Raw genomic sequence first — 15,401 nt, 5'->3', positions numbered from 1 at the left:
AGTACACCTTCCAAATTTAACCACTCACACTTAATATTTTCTATCTGTGAAACTAACAATACTTATCAAATCACTTTGAGGTTCCTTTTGAAAAACTGAAACACTTCTGTGCATAAAACATTTTCCTAACCTTCAATAATTTTTGGCAGCAATCTCTCCAGTTTTTAAGTTAAGCAAAAAAATAAAATAAAATTCAAACTTCAGAAGTCAAAACACAGCCTTCTAACACTAGTCTCAATCATGCTATTTACAGAAGTATAATCATCACCTCTCTACTCCCAAGGATCAGCTAGCCCTCCTTACCACAGTATTAAACCAAGCTCATGCTATTCTATTCCAGTCTGACCCCTAAATCCTTCCCAGATTCACTGCTTCCTCACTGTCCCACACTGTAGCTGTCATTATTGTTCACATTCAATAAGTGCTCCTATTTCCCTTTGCATTCAAACACATTCTGTCCAAAAAAACAGCATGACAAGAGACAGATGCTTGCAAGAATTCAACATCTATCTGAAAAATAAAAGCGGATTTGTTTTACATGACAAAAGATTACAGGTGGTATTCAAAGAAGAAAGAGGGATCTAAAACTTTTGAACCACATGGCCTGAAATAAGATAGCTTGGCTAAGATAAGGTGTAACTGTTTTCTAAACAAGCACACGTGTAAAACTAAAAAGCTTTGCTTTCCACTAGAAATTTCTAGCTTTATATGCTGTTGTCTAAAGCAGAACACAGTTGAAGAATACTACTTCGCAGAAAAGTCATAACCTTTCATAGTTTCTAAAGAGCAACTCAATTACACTCAATGTACCTTGAAGTAGTTTCTGGTTTCTGATTAGCCAGATACAGATGAAAAATAACAGTTAATAAAAAATATGGTAGCATTTTCATTAAGTTAGTATTTGGCCACATTAGAATACACTACAGACCAAGAATATGAACATGAGATCCGGTCCGTGCAAGAGTAAACAAGCATTTACCATTCATGTAAATAAACTTCACAAAGTAAAAAGCACCTAACTTACAAGTCACTAAAACTGACATATAGAAGCGTCACGTCCAAGAAAGCTGCCTGTGGCAAAAACTGTAATTCCATGCTCTCTATCATGCATATTTCCTATATGCCCAAATTTTCGATTGGCAGGCAACTAAAGAGAACTCACACAATCCTGAAAATGTAACTTTTTACCACTCCTAATCCAAACATATATAGAAGTATTCGTTAGAGCTTTAACATAAACTCAAATTTTCCAACTTGACCTCGCTTTAATTCAAATTATGAAAAGGCAGGAATAACTTTGAACAAATCTTACCTCTGAATTTTTGTATCAGATGAGTTTAAGAATTGAGTGCAATCTACTTCAAAGTTGTAGGTTATTTGGATTTTTTAGTAAAGAAATGTCTAAATATGTTTACTATATCACCAATTTCTTGTATTATTTTTATCAGTGACGAGCGCAATTTATGTAAGTTATCCTGAAAAGCAGAACAAGGTGTACTTAAGCTCCTTATAAACCCTTTTACATAATGGAGGATTCTAATATTACATCCATCACCTACCTTATCAACATCACTAAAATTTAGCTTTCCTTTACTTAGGCTACTACTATAATCAAGCACAGCCTATTTCTAATGAAAACATACTGAAAAAGCTCTTTATAAATTCTTTCTAATATAGCTGGAAGTACAAACCCTGCTATTTCAGAAGAAGAGTCATTAGAATTGTGGTATTGTCTTTTAAAAAGAGACTCACTTGGATTTGGCCCACTTTCTTCATAGTCTTGTTCACTCATGATTAAGGAAAAAATCAAGTCATTCCCCTCTGCTGATTCTTCACGTATCAAGAATTGAAACAGGGAACTGACAGTTGCTTCCTCTCAGCTTTGTGTAAGACCTTAAATCCTGTTTCTTACTAGTATTGGATTAATCCTGAAACAAGTCATTAAGGCTTTACGCAGCGTGAAGCATGCACATGACACAGAACTACATGACAGTCACAGAACTCTCTAAAGAGAATTAAGCTGGAGGATTTCCGTCAGGAATAAACACTATGCTTAGTGAAACGGGCAGGATCAAGTTACTAAAACATCCCACGTCTTCACCTAATATTAAATACATTTAAAGTTTTCTTTCCATCAAATAAATTCACTTCAAAATGCTTCCACTAAACAGATCAAGACACATTAGCAATAAGTAGTATTAACCCATTTGAAAGATCTATCTACTATTAAAAAAAGCCCATTTTATTCATCAAGTATATACTGCCAAACCTTAACCAAGTTAACTGTAAATATAGCTGCTAAACATTGATTTTATGTAGGAAAGAGCCTGCATTAATTGCAATTAAGATGTAGCATATAAAAAGCACTTTATAATTCTAGCAACTCTGTAAGCATTCTTTTTAAAATCAAGTATTTTGAAATTATAAAGGGGTCCTCTTTAAGACTGGCTGCGTAATTTGTTAATTCTCTTTCAAATCAGACATATCCCCATTTTCCAGTTTATGCATTAATCTATTTCACACATTCTATACCAGACAAACAATATCATACAACCTGTTTTGATTCTATTAAAGGGACGTTACTGCTTAGAACAGGCTAGTTCCTGTAAGCAAATCTTTGAATTACATCCAAAATCTGCTTTTCTCTGTGATCCTAACACCCTATGCCACAAGCATGGTCAACTGTGGAAAGGCTGAAAGGGTTGAAGGCTCCTTCCAAGCCCACTTTCCAAAGTTCCTCCATCCTAGAACCAGCTCTGGTGCTTGCTGGGCCTCTAAGAGAGCTGCTTTAACTCACCAATGCTGCAAAAGCCTGCCTCCATGTACCTCCCATCTTGATTTTTTGGATCCCACACCCCACCCCGGGAATGCTTCTTGTTCCTCACTAAGAAAAATATAGTGGCCTGTGCAACTCCTCAGCAGATGTTCCACAAAGCAAGAAAGGCCAGTAAAGGGATAGAGATGGGACTGGTCACTAATCGATGGCAGCAAGCTATCTGGTTGTTTATCTTCATGTCCTGGGAAGTTTCTATCAGGACATTTCTACAGGTAACAAAGCGAAGTTCTGATGTATTTTCAAGGATGTTCTAAACTTTCCTTTCTGAAGCTAGAAGAAAAACATGCAAGCTTCCCATCCTTCAGGACTGGAATTAATCTCCTAAAGGTTTTATTCTCTTCATAAAGTAAGTTTGTAGGAAGATGCTTTTAATTTTTAGAAGTTTCAAACTTGCGTGTCCCTTGTTCTATTTCTTGCCTTCTGACAAGTTTTCAATTTCTTCTTTGAAAGAGAAAGGATTTTTTTCAGAAGATAAAAGTTTAAAAACAATTAATAATAATTTTTGCACAGCAGTTACCACTCAACATCTTGCCTCCAAAAGGCTCCCAGAATGACCTCCTAAACAGGTTGAATGCTGCTTATTTTTGGTTGCTATGGGTTAGCTAAAGGATACAGCTAATTAAGGTACCTGACTAAGAATGCTAGCTGCTGAAATCAGGAAGCAGATAATAAAAACCGTCCAATTGACACAAACATTATTAAGCCACACTTTCCTATAGCTGTGATTCTAGGGCAATCATTTCTGTGATTCAGGGACCACCTTTTAAGTTCATATACTGTTAACTGCTCATTAATCCATTTCTGATGATTACCGTCAGACCTTGAAAAATAAGTAGGTAACACTTCTGATGCCCTAAAACTCAAGGATGGCAATTTTGAAGGTTGAAAAGCTGCCAAAGAAACAGTTATACCTCTTGCAAAGCAGGGTCAGGGCAGCATAGCAAGAACGTAGTGTCGCACAACCTAATGCATCAAAACTTTGTCCAGTTTTGCAACTATTGAAAAATTGCATATCAAATCAGAGTCTGCAGTTTTCATAGACTTCATGCATAGGTTGACCTTGGCTAGTCGCCAGGCACCCACCAAGCTGCTCCATCACCCACCCCCACCCCCCGCCTCAGCAAGGCAGGAGGAGAAAATAAGATTAAAAAGTTCGTGGGTCAAGACAAGGACAGGGAGATCACTCAGCAATTAGTCATGGGCAAAACAGATTGACTTGGGGAAATGAATTTAATTTACTGTCAATTAATAAGAGAGCAGGGTAATGAGAAATAAGAACAAACCTAGAAACACCTTCCCCTCACCCCTCCCTTCTTCCCAGGCTCAACTTCACTCCCGATTTCTCTACCTCCTCCCCCCGCGCAGCACTAGGGGTCAGGAAACAGGCATTGCAGTCAGTTCATTACATGGGATCTCTGCCGCTCTTTCCTCCTCACGCTCTTCCCCTGCTCACCCTTGGTGCGACAGATCTCCATGACCTTCTCCAACATAGGGTCCTTCCTACAAGCTGTAGTTCTTCAAGTACTGCTCCAGCACGGGTCCTTTCCATAGGGTCACCAGTCCTTCAGGAACAGACTGCTCCAGCATGGGTCCCCCCTGGGGTCACAGGTCCTGCCAGCAAACCTGCTCTGGCATGGGCTCCTCTCCACAGCCAACAGCTCCTGCCAGAAGCCTGCTCCAGCCTCCTTCAGGGCACATCCACCTGCTGTAGTGTAGGGTCCTCCATGGGCTGCAGGGGGGATATCTGCTCTACTGTGGGCCTCCATGGACTGCTGGGGACAACCTGCATCATACCGCCATGGTCCTTCACCATGGCCTGCAGGGGAATCTCCTCTGCTCTGGCACCTGGTGCACTTCCTGCCTCCTCCTACACTGACCTTGGTGTCTGCAGGGGATTTTCTCTCACATATTACTCTTCTCTCTTAGATGCTGTTGTGCAGCGTTGGTTTTTTTTTTTGTGTTTTTTTTTTTTTTTTTACCTTTTCTTACCAACATCACCAATGGGCTCAGCTTTGGCTGGTGGCAGGCCCCTCTTGGCAGCCAGCAAAACTGACTGTGTGACATGGGGGCAAGCTTCTGGCATCTTCTCACAGAAACCACCCCTGTAGCCCCCCCCCTACCCAATGCGCTTCACCATGTATTTTTGTTTCAGCAGGGAAGGAAAGAATGTTCATAACCACTGCCAGGAGCGATGACACCTTCTCCATGGAATTTGTCTTTGCTGCCTGTGCTGGTTGTGGCTGGGACAGAGTTAATTTTCCTCGCAGCAGCTACTACGGGGCTATGTTTTGGATCTGTGCTGGGAACAGCGTTGATAACGCAGAGATGTTTTCATTACTGCTGAGGGTGCCTGCACAGAGCCGAGGGCTGTTCTGCCTCTCACCCCACCTGCAGCGAGCAGGCTGGGGGGCACAAGGGGCTGGGAGGGGCACGGCTGGGACAGCTGCCCCCAGCAGACCCATGCATAGGGTCTGTTGCATAGGACACCATGCTCAGCACAAAGCTGGGGGGGATGTCTGGAGTGTACAAGAAGAAAAACGGGTAGGAGAAACCATTTAAATTGGTAGAATTCATTTTAACCAAGCAACGCATTGCGGGGGTGGAGCAGAATGGAACACTCAAGCTTTAATATTTCTACTCAGATTCAGAAAATATGTCCCCTGTGATAACATTCTATAGTTCATTAGTCTGGAGAGCAAGTAAAAATAGTGCTAATTGTTTCATTCCCCATGCTTTAGTATCTATTTTTATGTAAAGCAACAACAGAGTTCAAAGATGCAGGAAAAATTATTCAGGACAGTGCTGCCAAGAGAGTGTTCTTCTGTGTTGGGCTGAAACAATACTGTTTTTTTGCAATGAGCTGATTGAAGGAAATAAAGCCTCTTCAAACATCTTTTCAAAACCAACTGGTTTTCTGTCATTAGCTAGTTTTTTGCCAATTTGGCTCCCTAAAACAGTTCACAAGCAGTAGCACTAGAGAGACTAGAAATACTTTTTTTCCCCAGCAGCAGCAGCTAATAAAATCTGCTGCTACGCAGTAACAAACTACACCCCTTACCAAAAGCAACCTTTACAACACTACCTGTGAGCATTTCACAGGGTCACGTCACAATTTTAACACCACATTACAAGCAAAGTTCTGTTATGAAAACCAGTAAAAACCAGTTACACCAGAAGACGTTTACTCACCACATTCTGATGGCTGCAAAAGTATTATCACCAAAAGAAAAGTCAGCAATAAGAGATCACAGTAATAATATTTTCATTACAGGATCAGAGAACTTAAAATTACGAGGGTTGACATCACTATATTTGATGTTCCCTTCTCCTGGAATATATTATTTTAAAGTTACTTTATGACTAGAATTATTTACATTTAGCTCTTTAGGCAATAAGTACAGTAAAAGAACATTAGCACTTCACTCACAAAAAATTAACACAAGAGATATAAATTATTATTTTTATTCTGTTTCAGTTATTAAGATCCCCTACTTCACAAAAAAACGGTCAAAACTGCAACGGTCTAAAACAAGTGTTTGACCAGTTACAAAATGCCAAGTGACCACTTACTCCACAGCGATGTTAGTTAATTCTGCCTCCTTTATTTGCCCCCATTTCCCTTCAGGCTATCAATAGCTAACAGAAACACTTATATTCACGATGATACATACAGCTGTATTCAACAGTGAAAGGATCAACTACAGCACCTTGGCAGAGCTGGGCATACATCAGAACAGGCAATGCCCCTCAAAGCCAAGTATAACTCCCATGCCTGTGATCAAATGTCAGCCGTGCGTTTATCTGCAACAGGAATATTTTCCATTCCAACATTGTATTACACAAGATGACACCCGGGTGGTGACGAAGGACACCCAACAGAATCTCCCTTTACGGAAGCTCTATCTCACATGCCTAAGAGAGTTCTTTGAAAGAATCCACAAGCAGACGGATAATGGAAACCTAATTTATACAGTTTGCCAAGATCTCCAAAAGACATCTGATTAAGTCCTTCTCTGAACATACTCAGGGCAACAGAGCAGCCATAGAATAAGAGAGAAGATAGAAGATAAGCCAGAGGTAAATAACCGAGTAAGAAAATAGAAGACAAATATGGTCTACTCTCAGAGATGGTCACTGAAGTTGTGCTGGGACACATGCCGTTCCACACATTAATAAAAAACAGTAACAAAAATAAAAAAACATGAGGTGCCAGAGATGTGACAGTGAAACCATTTCAAGTTATTTAGGATAGTCAAGGTACAGGCTGACTGTGGAGAGGTGCAGATCTCCAAGACTAAATGACTGTTAAACCAACAGGCAAAATCTGATGCAGAAATTTAAGAGTAGATATATGCATACGTGAAGGAATGCAATCCTAAACCAGTTGGGCTCCAACTGATTGTTACCTCTCATGAATGAGATAGTCTCGTTGTGATTGTTTCATAAAAACACTAGTTCAATAATCACTTTTCAAACCACAGTCTGAACATTGGGAATGAAATGAGGGAAAAGTCCATGTTAGACAAAGGTGTGGAGAGGAAAAAAAAAAATATATATCACTGCTTGTTCACAACTTGATTACCATGCACAGTTCTGGAACCTCCCCCATTTCAAAATGAACAGAAGTGAGAAAAAGTTCAGAGGAAGACAGAAAGTAGAACAATTAAGTATGGAATAGCTTCCATGCAAAGAATGATCAAATAAAAAGTCTTCAGTTTGGAAAAGTGATAATAGTGTTAAGATGGGACAAGGTTAATAATCTTGAGTGATCTGGAGAGGGACCTGACAAGTATTAACGTGATTTGATGCCCTTAATCTGATGACTGGATCAGAAAACAAACAAGAGGTAACTTGCCTTTAAGCAGCAGATCTTACTGCCACAGTTTCTCAAGTGCCAAAAACATATGTTAATTCCCGACTACATAGACAACGTAAGAAAAATTCACTGACTGTGTTTAGAATACAAACATTTAGAACACACTCTAAACTCACCAAAAAATGAGAAACAAATCCAGTTTCATTGAAGAATCATCTTTTTCTGGCCCACACGTTGTTAAAGCCTGGAAGAACGTGTGGAAAACAGTATCATATTTGCCAACTCATGCTTGCATGCATATCCCTAGACCTGAACCTTTAGCTGGCTAAGCAGATGAGCAAGGCAGAGAGGGATAACTAACCTGGGGAGAGATTAAAGAAGAAAAAAGTGAAGACATCAGTTTGCATTTTTTCAGGATACAGAAAACTGGACAAACTGCAATGGGATGAAGGGAAACATGTAAAACCATATTTTTCTGTACAGATGAAGTTCTGAACTACAGACTGGCTTCTGCTCAAACATAGAACCAACAGAGTATACTGGATATCTCAGTGAGATTAGCTTGTCTTCCCTCTGTTGCATATACACCTGCCTCAACCATTTTCTGGTTTTCCAGGAATTAGCATTTTACAGGAATTCACAGCATTCATGCTACTTTAGTTACGTGATGACTTCTTGGTAGATGACCAGGTTAATCACTGATATGCTTTGTATTTGAGGGTCTTCAATTTAAGAGTTTGCAGGAGTTAGTTCTCTTACTGGTTTCTAAAACAGACACTGCTGTGGCTAGGTAAATAATACTATGAGATTCTAAAAATACTAGTTATGCTTTGAAAGAGCTGACGTGCAGACCTGCTAATGAAAGACAGATTTGATTAACTTTACAAAGCTTTGCCAGTTATCCAATAGTCATTACTGACACGTGAGAAGAAAACAAACAAAAAACTGAACACAAATTAAAGCCAGAATTTCTCACAAAAGTTCATCCATTATCGCCTACCACCTGTTTCCTTCTCCTCTTCAGCCAGTTACTACTTCCTGAATACCCTTCCCTGGGAGTGTGTTTTAAACACATGAAAAGACACAGGTACATATGGTTCTGCACAGGCACATATGCCTTCTGATATTTTGTGCATATTTGAGTCAGCAGGCTCCAACACTCAATGACATGGTTCAGTCCAAGCATAACACTCTACCTCCCTACTATTCCAAAGTACTACTCTGGCCAGTGCTATAATCAGCCAAAGAGCCACTCACCCATGTCTTCCCCTCCTTCACACATGTGAGGGTGTCACATAATCATCTGAAATTCTATAGACTTCTATTTTTTTGGTTATGAAGAAGTGAAGAGCATAGAGTAAGAACATCCCAATTTACTCCATTATCACATAGGTAAGTATCAGATAAGAACATGTGAAAGGGGATAAATGCATGGAATGGTAAGATACCAGAGCTACTTTACTGGTGATCTAATGGTTAAACAACATACACAACCTGCTGTGTTTTTTTGTTGTTGGGTTTTGGTTGGTTGGCTTTGTAGATTTTTTTTTTAAAAAAAACAAGGTACTAGTGCAGTCAAATGAATTCCAGAACTACTTGGGTTTTAAGCCAGACAATTCAATCAAAACTGACAAAATTCTAGATTCCTGAACAACTGGAACAGAATTGTACACTGAGCTATACAGGCAAAGGATGAGCCAAAGGGGATGTTCCCATTCTCCCTCCTTTTTATCTCCACCTCTGCTCTCAGCCTTACCTGCCTCCCACCTTGACACAAGTCCAGCCATTCACAGACTTTCTGCAGTGCTCGCTCACCTCAACTCCCGAACAGGGGAAGCATGTTTTTCCCTCTGCAGTTTAGTTTTCTGCCAGTTTAGCACGTTGAACCAGCCCAGCAAAGTGTCTGATGAGCACCAAGGTCAAATGCAGGAAAAAGGAAGGGCACCCTGGGAAGGAAGTGGTTTACTCCCTTGCGTTTTCCTTAAGGCTGGAGCAAGGAGAAAGGCAAATACTCCTTCTCCAAGCAGCAGGCTTTCAGATGAGCTTAACTGCAACTGGTTTTAGCTATACTAATATTTTAGGATCCTTTACAGTTTTCAGAAGAATGAGTCAAGGAGAATTATTTGATTACACAGCATTACCTTCAATTTTATGTATTACAGGTTTACATACCACAAACATCCATATAATACCCAAGGCAACATTCAGTATGTCCTAAACCTCTGCATCTGAGTATAGCATTTAATCTCGTAATGAAGGCAGAGCTCTCTGACTGTATCTTGTCTACAAGTTGATGCCTTCTCTCTTCCAGATCTTCCTCTCTACTCCCTGTTTTACAGGCACATTAACAGGAAGTCATACATGAATACATCCATTCACATGATACAGATCCAGAACAGGAGATAATTCAAATATATTGTACAAATGTAACCGCTAGTCCACACAAATTCTACTTGACTGCATGAATAATTTTTTTTCTTTCTTTATTTAACCACCACTCTAAAGGTTAGAGATAAGCCACTATAAGAGTGCCAGTACCACTCTTACCCTCACTCTCCCAAGATTTCCAAACGCTTGATATACACACAGGTTCTAACAACTCCTGTCTAACTACGCCTGTATTTTGAGATGTCATCTGAGCAAACACCGCAATCCACGCCTTTCTGACCAGCTCTTCTAACATGAGGGTGGCTGCCCAAACAGATTCACATTGCGCTGCAGTCATCCATCCAGCACAGGAAACAAACTGTTGCCACAGTTTATACTATTTTATTTAGTTTGAAAGAAAAAAGTGGCAGCTATTAGGACACTTGCTCACTGCTTGAATACGCCAAAGGAAATGCAACTACACAGTGTATATATCTTTCATAGGTAGGTAGGGGTCTGGGGGGAGAAAACAACCTGACTTTGTCAGCTTGGTGCTTTACTGGACCATCTTCCCAAGGAGTCTTTACGCAAAATGAAGTTATAATAACGTAAATATATTGTTCGTCAAACACCCGTTTTCATCTCTTTACATTCGCACCCTACATCACATGGTATTACCCTTACTTATCTGTGATCTATACCACAAAAAGAAGCCATCATTACAAGGAGTCGCGTTTTGCAAAATCCCATTTTCCCCTGCGATCACCTAAGAAACACCCCAAACCCCTGGGAGCGCCGCCTGTAACAGCGCCCGACCCGCCGCGCAGGACGCGCCCGCCGCCGCGGAAGCCCCGCCCCCTGCCCCGCCCCCGCTGCCGGCGGGGAGAGCGCGGGGGCTGCTGAGCTCAAGCCGCCGCTTCCCGGGAGCGCCCCGGCACCGCGGCCCCCGCCGCTCCCGCCCCCCAGCGGGCGGGCAGAGCCCGGCACCCCGCTGCAGGGGGCTCCTCCAGCCAGGCCCCCACCCAGCTCCACCGCGGGCTCCGCTCTGCCCCCCCGGCGGCCCCAGGGGCAAGGCCTGGCAGGAGGCGCGGCTCCCAGCGCTCCGACAGGTACCGAGCGCCCACCCCGCCCGGAGCACGGCCGCCGGTGCGAGAGCACAGGGACCCGGGGCAGTCCGCGCCGCCCTCCCGCCTCTCTAGTGAGCGCCAGCGGGACGGGGCTTCTAAACAGCGCTTAACGGCTGGACCTGACGAACTCGGAGGTCTTTCCCGACCTGCGCGGGCAGCGGCACCGACCGGGCCGGTTCGCTCCGGCAGGCGGGAGGTGGCCGGGCCGCCCCACGCCGCCCTCGGGCTGCCTCGCTCCGCCGCCCGCGAGCACTTCCTCCTCTGGGCCAGCGGCGAGCGCTTGTGGAAACAAAGAGAAACCAGCTCCCGGCCACCGCGGGCGCCAGACCTTCGCCCTCTTCCCCAGCGCACTCCTCCACTTGGGCAGGTGGCGCCGGCACCGCCCGCCGCAGGGAAGCGGCGCGGTCCCCCCCGGAGGCTGCGGGGGCCCACCGGCGGCCGGCCGGCCTGCCCCGCTCCCCCGCGCAACGAGCGCCGGCGCTGCCCTCGGGCGCTGCCCCCCAGCACTTCCCCGCCTCGCTCACCGGAGCCCCGGTCCCTCTCGTCTTCCTCCTCCTCCTCCTCCTCCTGCCGCTGCCCATCCCGCTCCGCCGGCCCCCGCTCCTCGCCCTGCGCCTCTACCGGCACCACGGTGAAGCTGGTCGGCATGGCGCAGCCGGCCCCGGGACCCGCTGGCGCCTCCTCCCCGGGCAGCAGGCAGGGTACGGCGGGCGCTGCCGCCTGCCTCACGTGAGAGCCATTTCCTCACGCAGCGGGGGGCGGCGGCCGGCACCGAGCCCCCGCCCGCCCCCGCCCCTCGCCGCCTGACTGACGGCGCTGCCGCTGCTCCGGGGGGAGGCGGGGGCCGGGTCGCGGCGGGGCCCCCTCGGGGCCGAGGAGGAAGGGGACGGGGGTGCTGCGAGGAGCTCGTGTTTACATACACGCAACTTGCCCGCTCGGAGCCGCGGCGAGTGGGCGGGAGGGTTCGCGCTGCCGCGCAGGGGAGCGGCGGGCTCCGGCGGGGAGAAGCCTTGGCCGCGGGTCAGGCTGCCGCGGGGCGGGCAGCCCGGGGCGGGGGGCGAGGGGGCCCGAGCCGCCCGGGGCCGTGCTGTCGGCTTCCAGCTGCGGCCGTGGGGCACAGAAAATGCCTCTCCTCTCAAGCCGTGCCTTGTAGGTGGGCTGGCAGCACCGGGCGGCTGCGCCGGGGGTCCCAGCCGACAGCCTGCCAAAGGCAACCAGAGCGGGCTGCGGGGCCCTGACCCCCGGCCCTGAGGCGATGGCAGCGGGCGGAAGGCCCGAGCAGGAGCTGTGTGGGTCGCTTTTCGGACAGGTGGCGGAGAAGGCCCGCCTGCGCCTTGGGACCGCCGGGAGATGCTGACGGTTCCCAGAAATCGGCTCTCCGAGGCGGCAGCCGTGTGCGGCGGGCACCGCTGGAGGCCCGGGGTCAGTGTCTGGGCTCTGACCCGAAGTGAGGCAGAACCAGTGAACCGGTGATGGGCACTGGATCGAATCAAGTATTAATGGTGTAGCACTAGTGATGAGCTGTAGCTCTTGGCTACCTTAAACTTACTTCCCAGAGGAGGCTGCAACAGCTCCGCTCCAGGAGTAGAGAAAACACACTTGGAAGCCGAGGGCCTTTTCCTTGTTTCCTGCTGTTCTGCCTTCCCAGCAAAGTGCTAGAATAGAGCAGAAAGACTCTATGCATGTCAGTCTTTGCCTGTGCGTTTCAAAGGGGGCTCTGGTGGATTCGTGGGTCCCATACCTCGGTGGGATGGCAGATGTCTGTGGCCTTCAGAGGGGGCGGGGAAAGTGATTCTGGCCATCAAAGGTGGCAGTGAAGTGGCAGATGAGGTGGGAGGGCAGCAAGAAATGGAGAGGCACAGAGGCATGGTAACACTTTGCTATCTGGTATGAGCTTCCAGTTCCACTCACGTTCAAACCGTGGTGTAACTACAGTAATGAGAACAGTGGCTGCATGAAAAAGGAGTGTCTGTGTCAGGGATGTGTCTCTTCATCCTCCCCCTGCCTTTTTCCAAGCTTAAGAAAGCAACTGCGGTGGCATCTTTGCTAGTGATAGCAGAGTTCTAATATGTTAATGATGTTACCTGCACACACAAGGATGTTTTGGGGCACTTTTAATGTTAAAGCTCACTTTGTCATGGTGCAGACTATTATTAAAATTAATGGTACTGAGGGACTAGATACAATGATAAATTAGAATAGTAAAAGTAATTGTAAACCTTATACAAAAAATAACAATTCACTCTTCAAAACAAGGACTGAACAGCATGCGATGTATAAGGTATGGGATCACGTGTGAGCATTGAGAAGAAAATTTTAAAAGCTGATCATTTTTTAAGTGCCATTGATCTGGTGCTCTGCAAAGTCTATTGAAAGAAACCCATGTATGATAAAGCTGAAAAGTGTATCATACTGCACACACAAGAGGTTGAAGTGGGGAGAAATTAGGACTACAGCCTTCAATTTTCCTTCAACCTGATACAAATTTTTTGTCTAAAACAGCAAAGAGCCAAAGAGAGAGAAGCTTTGGACCAAACAACTTTTGAGCGAACAGAGACAGCACTTCCTCTTCCAGCTGTTCTATTTCCTCTGACATAACCCTGGAGACCCATGTGATGAAAAATGGGTGCAGTTCTGTGAAGCGAGGATGATAAGTTCGTATGGGGTTGTGGGTTGTCCCCCATGACAGAGATTCCCTGTAATCTGAGAGCTCTGATTTGTGAGCCTCTTAAAAGTTTTTGCACAGTGAGGACTTGGGACTGGGAAAAGTAACTCACTTCTTACGTTGATTTATTGTCATTGCCTTTCAAATAGCATGAGATAAGTAGTGCTGTGATACATGCCAGGTTTAACAACAGACTACTCTAATGGTACCCTTTCAGGGATAAGAAATAAAAAAGAGGAAAAGTAGAATAAGATTAGGACATTATATAGATCTGTGTCTAAAAAGCACGATGCTGGAATCATAACGTTACATAAGTGTTTTGCAGAAAAAAAAAAAAAGCTTTAAGTCTTTGATGCTTACTGAAAGCAGAGAGCTCTGGACCATCACCATCTTTCTGTTTGGCAAGATAGGAACACAGGAGGTACAGGACCAATACAACCAGATAGATCCAGATGGGCCTTTAGAAGGCATTCCTTCTGTAAACAAAAATGGGTTTTGGGGGAGAACATTCTACTGAACACTCACCCCCAACTCCCCCCTCCTCCCCCCAAAAAAACCCCCGCAGGAAAACCATGTGATATGAAAGTGTAATGAAGCTAGTTTACAAACTTGTATTGCCTTTGATGTTATTGAGGTATTAGAAATAAATCACTAGAAATAAATAAAAAAATACAGTTACTGTCACAGGAAAAAAAGTAGAATCAGAAATGGCAAAGAAGGAGAGAAAAATGCTTAATACATCCAGATCACAGTCTATGCGACCGACAATAAAAATCTTACTGAAATTACACATTCTCAAGTCACCAGGACTAATGGAGTTTATGTACATGAACTGAAAATAAGTTAGCCAGTGACTTCTTGGACTCAGGGATGTTAAATTGTTAGATATCCTGGAAAAACTGGGAAAATTGCAAAAGGGTGATTGATTGTCATTATTGAGTCATCTATACCTAAGAGGAAAAAAGAGTGACTCAGGAAAGTTAGGCTAACTGGCTTAATGATAATTTTGTTTTAAGGAAAGATGATTGTGATACATAAATTTTGGGGGACAAGATAATGTGTCTGAACAGTTAAAGTTGTTCTGTTGTTACAGCCCACATGAAAATAGCCAAGGCATTTGATTTGGTACCAGATGAAATTTCGTTGGAAATTTCTGTGGAATTAACTCCATATACCTTCCATGTATTTCAACACTGCTTCCTGACAGATCTCAAGGTGTTAGCAGAGGCAGAATGATAACGAAATTTAATTTAGATTTTCTGGTAAAGTCTGTGGGTGACAATGATTGCAATAATAAGTAATGGGGGGAAATGTCTGTAATCTGAATCGAACAGACAAAGGGATTATAATGCAGCCATAAATACATCTGAGTATCAGGACTGCAGGAAGTGAACATTTATCTTGGGAAACAATAACTCCAAAAAGGATATAGCGTAACCCACATTGACTGTGACACCTTTCTTGTCTGACCTTTGCCAGACCTTCCTGACTCTTCGAATATTTCTGTCTTGTACTGTGACCAAAATGCGAGCCAGCTACACAGTGCTTTTTATTTCTAGTGTACAAACAAGTGTTTCCCGAAGTCCCATA

The 15,401-nt window shown here is 44.5% G+C and overlaps 1 protein-coding gene across 6 annotated transcripts in view; it reads right to left on the bottom strand.

Moving 5' to 3' along the window:
• LOC102057384 (solute carrier family 12 member 7) overlaps window positions 1–11,892 on the bottom strand; it is a 77,482-nt gene extending 65,590 nt beyond the window's left edge. For 2 of the 6 annotated variants that reach the window (XM_055707225.1, XM_055707226.1), the window contains exon 1: window positions 11,671–11,892. In XM_055707225.1, coding sequence (XP_055563200.1) covers window positions 11,671–11,794 — 124 coding nt within the window. In that variant the 5' untranslated portion in view covers window positions 11,795–11,892. Of the gene's footprint in view, window positions 1–1,752; window positions 1,884–7,828; window positions 7,980–11,670 lie in introns of those variants that run through there. The other 4 variants (XM_055707221.1, XM_055707223.1, XM_055707224.1 and 1 more) reach the window with 4 other exon arrangements.
• Window positions 11,893–15,401: the final 3,509 nt, after the last annotated feature.

Source organism: Falco cherrug, chromosome 4 (assembly GCF_023634085.1).
Source record: "Falco cherrug isolate bFalChe1 chromosome 4, bFalChe1.pri, whole genome shotgun sequence".
Lineage (NCBI taxonomy): Eukaryota > Metazoa > Chordata > Aves > Falconiformes > Falconidae > Falco > Falco cherrug.
Note: the sequence above shows the minus strand (reverse complement) of the source record. Positions and strands in the feature narration are given on the sequence as shown.